The 6,568-nt window shown below is 36.6% G+C and overlaps 1 protein-coding gene across 1 annotated transcript; it reads left to right on the forward strand.

The window, feature by feature from the left end:
• Positions 1–387: 387 nt before the first annotated feature.
• Positions 388–834, forward strand: LOC131032713 (cyanamide hydratase DDI2-like). The gene has a single exon (XM_057963746.2). The coding sequence runs from the start codon at positions 388–390 to the stop codon at positions 832–834; it is 447 nt and encodes a 148-aa protein (XP_057819729.2).
• Positions 835–6,568: the final 5,734 nt, after the last annotated feature.

Consider the following 6,568-nt stretch of genomic DNA (forward strand, 5'->3'; position numbering starts at 1 on the left):
GGAAGAGAATATCATAGAGGCCCTAAATGCTATAAAGCCATAAGAAACTATACAAAATTGAACAGGAAAATCGGCTGATTTGCTTTCCTCTTCAATGGCGTCGTTCTCTGTGCTAAAGGAGCTGGATGACCTGAACAGCCTGGAGAAGCAGGTAAACGAGGCTCTGCTAAAAGCTTCACAAGGAAAACTATTTCCCAAGCCCATATCTTTGGCTTCTCTTCCTCTTCCTCAAACGCCTTTGGCCGAAAAGGCCACAGCCTACGCCAAATCCTGCCTAAATTTAGAGGTTTTCCAGCACAGTATGCGCTCCTACTATTTTGGCACAGCTATTGCTTCCCAGCATTTCCCCCATTTTAACTGGGATCCCACACGGCCTACCTGGCAGCCATGTTGCATGACGTGGGGCTAACGTCGGAGGCGTTTGCGCTGACTCGGATGTCGTTCGAGTTCCATGGCGGCATCTTGGCCCGGGAGTTCCTGTTGAAGGAAGGTGCGTCGCCACGTGTGAGTGACACGGTGGCAGAGGCCATCTTCAAGCATAAAGAGAGGATACACGTGGATGGCGGTGCCACGTGCGGACATTCGCCTGAGGGTGTTTTGCTAATCTTTGGGGCACATTTGGATGTCTATGGGGAATTTGCGCCTCTCATACACGTGGACACTATTGATGACGTGGTTAGTAGGTTTCCTAGAGCTGGTTTTAGTGATGTATTTGGTGGTTTATTGGAGGAAGAGGTGAAGGTGAAGGGCTTTTGTACCGCCGCTCGGTTCGTGCAAAGTGGTGGTCTAGATAATTTGAAAAATAATCGGCTGTTCGCAAAATATGATCGTTAAAAGGTGGATTGTGGTCTACGTGGGTAAAAGAAAGATTTTGATTTCACATCCTTCAATTTGTATTTTGTTTTCTTTGTAATAGTGAGACAAACTTTTTATGAGAGTGTCACCCATTAGGATGGAAAAAATGGATTCAAAGAGTGAATCCTTTTTTATTTGTTATTAATTTTTCTATTCTTTATGTTTTTTTCATTAAGAGATTTTAATCAAAATTATAATTATAATTTTTGAGAAAGATATTTTATGACTAGTTGACATATATTTTGATTAATCAAGACTTGATGTTGGTGTCTTCATTCTTGGTAGACACAATCAGTATTTAATCAACTCATACAAATAAAATGTAAATTATTATGTTTAATGGTCTAAATGTAATTTACTTGTTTTATTTAAGAGCTTGTGACCTCAAAATAAAATATCCAATGCTTCTCCTACACATTCCTAAACAATTCATTATGAATCCATAATGTTCCATTGTCAACTAAAGAATATTGCTCATTCTCATCCCTCTCTCATAGTCCTATGCCAATCTCATAGCCTATTGAGGCATCCAGAAGAAGGTGATTGTTTTTGCAAAAAAAGGAGTTTATCTCAAGATAAAGGTTTTATAGAATAACTACTCTGCTTTTGATGAGTTGGATAGCAATGACATGTCTCTTGACTCGTCAATAAATTGTCTTTTGGAACGTGACCTCTCTAAGAAGTATGTTGTAATGGATGCTCACAAAATATTTGCAATTCTATAATATCCTTTACTTTAAAAGAGGCTAAGATTACATGTTTTTTTGTCTCTATCACTTTCCATGTTATTTGGCAAACCAACTTAAGATTTATGCTTTCAATGATGTTATTGGGAGATCTCTTTTCTGAAGATGAATCTTTGATTCAATCCTTGTTGTCACTTATGTTTTGTTGGAAACTTTATTATGGTCAAGATGGGTTATGAAAAAGATGGCTCTCTTCACATACGTTGGACAACTAGCTAAAGGGATGTTTGGTGTTTCATGTGCAATAAATTGGGCCTCTTTCATCCTAATATGAGATGTTGCCACAATCATTCACATTGGTTAAAGTGCAATAATTTTTGGCCTTCAAAACTAATAGAGTATACAAATGGCTTGATCATGCCATGATTTCTTCTTAGGCCTTCTTCTCCTTTATGAACTATCTTTCTCTTCTAATGAAACCTTTCTCAAAGTATACTTGTTTTTGTATCTTTGTCCTATCCAATTTTGTATTAATTAGAAATTTGCCAATCCCAAAGCTATCCACATTCTTTTTTTCTTTCTAAACACCTCTTTGTTCACTTATCATATTGTGTTGGCCCAGACTTGTCAAGTGTGGAACCTTGAGGCTAGGGAAATTCTAAGTAGAAAGTTGGATTGACTTGTAAACTGGGTTCATCAAGTATGCATCCCACTTCCTTCACATTTCTAGCCACTGATTAATTATATTTTTGTGCATATGATGCTACTATCTCAAATCTCCCCCAAGCCATCACTGTGCTCAAGTCCAACCTCTTCACTCTTTCTTTGTAGTTGTAGGTAGTTGAACTCCATTCAAAAGAAAATTATTGATAATCATTTAGCTATGGGTGCCCACATTAAAGCCTGATTATATTGGTTTAAGGTCGGAGGTCAAGCTTCTAAAGAGTTCTTTCAAGATTTTCATGTGTGTCACACCTCTCGAGCTATTAAATAAATTAAATATGATCATAAATTTCTCAAAGAGGTTCTTGATATCCTTCAAGATTTTGTTTGGCATTATGAGAAATTTTTCAAAGCATAAGAAAATTATCCGAAAAGAAATAATGTCTTGCAAGAGTGTCTCAAAGTTGTTCCTTGTTGATTCTATTCTTCTCGAAAATCTTTGTGACATCAATTGTTGTCCATTATTAATGTTTGAGAAGCGATCTTTACTATAGCCAATGATGAACCCCCCAATTGTGATTTATTTTCCTTGTGAATTTTATAAGATACTTTAGGATTATGGTGGTATGGATCTTTATAAATTTTTAATTGAAGCCTTTCATTCCAATTCCTTAGAAAAAAATATTAACAAAGTAAAATTTAAATTCATAAATAAGTTTTATGATCTTGAACATATATTCAATTGGAGGCCGATCACATTGTTGAATGTTTCATAAAAGATCAAAGCCAAATACCTTGCACTAAAGTTTTGTGATCTTCTCCTTTTGATTTCATACTCCAAGAAAATTGGCTATATTAAGTCTAGATTTATCCTTGCTGATATCATTGTAGTTTAGGAAGGTATAGTATTTGCTTGTAATCTCATTAACAAACTATCGTTATCAAAATCAATTTTGCTAAAGCTTACAATTGCATTGAGTGGTCTTTTAATCTTTCTATGCTCTAAGCTTTTATAAATGGGCCTCAACTTGCTCAATATGTTTGCATGCTCTTTTCAAATATGTTGTCTTCAATCACCTTCAATGACCAACATTCTAGTGTCTTTAGCTTTTTCAAGTCTGCCTATTAGGGATTTCTCTTAGCTTCCACATTGTATGTGCTTGCTACTAAATTTTTTAGTTACTTATTCATTCTTTCCATTCTCAAAGGTTGGTCAAATATATTTCATTATGTAAGATCAATTAGTTAATGGTCATTCTTTATGCATCTTTTCTCACTCTTTTGAAATAGAAAAATAATATTTTCAAGCTCTTTATTACTTGGACACTTTTTGTAAAGCCTAAACTCCTATCTATAAATGGAAAAAACTTAATGTCACTGGTAGTGAATTCTATCTAAGTTTTCCTGGCTTGACTCTTATAGGTGGAAATGGATTTGGCCTGGAGAAATATTAAAGATTTTTTGGCATTATTTTTTCTTTTCAATCTTTCACATTTGCTTTTTGGCAAGTTGTTTTAGCTAGAATTAAGAAGAGGCTACCATATTCAGTAACTAGACCCTTCTCTATTGTAGAGGACTTTCAAATATATTCTAATATTTTTTTAGCCACTCATATTTATTATTCTTCAATTCAGATCCATTCTAGAGCTGGAAAATCTTCTTGGAGTTTTTCTTTGGACCTCCTATAAGAATCATATGTTGAACATCCAAAATACTGAGAGGGGAGGGGAGATTCAATATTCCCTTGAATCTATTAAAACTTTTAAACAATCATAACATAACTTAGTTGCAAAAATAAAATGATTAGTAAGCTAAAATACATAACACAAAGATTTATACATGGAAAGCCCAAGACAGTAAAAACCACAGAAAGGATTAGCTCTCAATAATATGTAACTAGTTACAATAATATAGGGTGACTCACTACCCAAAATACACCATTCCCAATATTCACTTGGTTGGTTTCTCTCAAGATAAAGCTTTTTATAGAGTAACTACTCTACATTTGATGAGTTGGATAGCAGTGACATGCCTCTCGACTCTTCTCAATAAATTGTCTTTTGGAATGTGACCTCCCTAGGAAATATGTTGTAATGGATACTCATAAAATATTTTCAATTCTATAATATCCTTTACTTGCAAGAGGCTAAGATTACATGTTTTTTTCTCTTTATTGCTTTCCATGTTATTTGGCCAACCAACTTATTTTTTGTAACAATCATGATATGGGTCATGGAGGGGTCTTCACTTTTCTCTTTTTAAAGTAGCACTTGTGTTTTATCAAACATGGAGGTGACCCCAATGATTGGTGATTTCAACCCTCTTGAATATTGAAAATCATTCTTTTGGCATCATTAACATTTACGCTTTCAATTATTTTTTGAAATGACTTCTCTTGCTCCTGTTCATGCCTTTGCAACTCGATCATTGCGGGTTGCTGCCCCATTTAGGTGTGGCACCTCTACTCCGTTTGGGTGTGGCACTCCTGTATCCACACTAGCTTTGGTCCCTCCTCCTTTGGGTGTTGGCTTCTTTGTGGACTTAGTTGAAAGTTGTTGGCTTTGATCTGTGCCCTACTCCATGTGACTCCTCTGCTCCTCTAGTATGTGTTGCTCCTTGTGACTCCTCTATTCCTCTGGTGGCCTTGCCGCTCACTATGGGTGGTTCAAGTGCTCCCCGCGTGGATGCTTCCCCTTTGGTGGAAGGTTCGTGCCCTCCCCCTTCCGGGGAGTGTTGTTATTGCTGACTCTCTGGCTCATGATGATGGTTGTCAATCAACTGCTACTGATGTTGTGGGTGCTAAGGTCCTACCCAGGCCTTCTTTTGTTGGAAAGTGCAACTTTTCTTGTGTGGCCAGATCTACTGCCCAACCCTCCAAAGGGGTTCGTCCTCTTCCCTATGCCAAATCCTCCCTCATGGTGGTTTGTGGGCAAGATGTTGTGGACAACATTGGGTTCTACCAACTTTGTGCTTTAGTTGTTGGCAATTGACACTCAATTGGTTGGTTTCACTATGTTGTCATTGATGGCAACATGGTAACTTGTTTTGGCTTCATGTTTTGGTTTAGTTGTGTACCAGTAGGCACTTCACCGACACGGGCACCAGAATAAATTCTTAGGTTACCGGCAATGCATACCAACATGGTTCAAAATAAGGTTATCGGTATTGGAGGCCGACATCATTTGGATCTGGCATCAACAATTGATTTTGATATTCATGTATTTATGTTATCTAGCCGACATGTATATTGATATTGTAATTATCTTTGTAAGCCAACATAAGGCATGATAAATTGTAAGGGGTATATAAGTCAGTATGTTAGATCATTTTGAGATGTGATATCATGTGAATATGTATTAGGAAGGAAATAATAAAGGAGAAGCAAAATATATCAGAGAGATCATGTATGTGAGGATATTTATGTAAAGGGTTATTCTAGTAAGGGTTTAGGGTTTTAGACCAGAAAGACAGAGCTTAACCGGAACTGTATTCATGCATAGAAGATGTTATCTTAGCAGTTCAATCATTTCTTTGGACTGTAGTTTGGATTTATATGTAGCCAATGAGGCTCCTTTTATGATTGAGCAATGTGCTATAGGCTGTAATCCTTCCTACAAGTGTAGGTCCTTATATTTTGTAATATCTCTTCATATGGCCAGTGAATTGATATTGTGGGTCACAAATCCCACCGTGGTTTTTCCTCTTTGAGGTTTTCCACATATAATTATGTGTGTTATGGTATTCATTTATGTGATTGACTTATTTGTTGCTTTACTTCTTTTAATTCTCTATGTACCGATATACTGGTTGGTGTATGCATGTTTTAATAAGGTTAAAATTGATTATTTTGGTAGAACATTGATTCAGCCCCCCCTCTCAGTGTTCTTGGTTTCCAACAACTGGTATCAGAGCCTTGTGCCTCGGAGGAAGTTTAATAGCTTGTCAAAGACATAATTCAAAACATCAATAACTACTAATGAATTCATTTTGCAGGTTGCCTAAGGATTCAACTAAACTTCGTGTATTCATTTAAATACTTTTAGGCACACTTCAATTTTGCTAAAAGAAATGAACCATTATGTCTTTCGTGTATTTGATGATAGGCGAGTATGCTCTCACCTTTCTTAGGTGATCATAAATCTAGACTCATCTTTTGCTTTCATTAGTGCTTTTCTTTAGCGGGCCTACCCTCCTGAGGAGTAATAACTCTTAGCCTTTAAGGCCGGTGAGAGGGGAACAACCCAAGTGGGAACAGCTAACGCCAAGTAATCCAACCCACTCTAAAGTAAATATGATTTGATGAAAATCAAAGCAGTGGCAGTGCTCGGGAATAGCTAATGCCAAATAATCCATATTCGTGTATT

This window comes from Cryptomeria japonica, chromosome 5 (assembly GCF_030272615.1).
Source record: "Cryptomeria japonica chromosome 5, Sugi_1.0, whole genome shotgun sequence".
Taxonomy (NCBI): domain Eukaryota; kingdom Viridiplantae; phylum Streptophyta; class Pinopsida; order Cupressales; family Cupressaceae; genus Cryptomeria; species Cryptomeria japonica.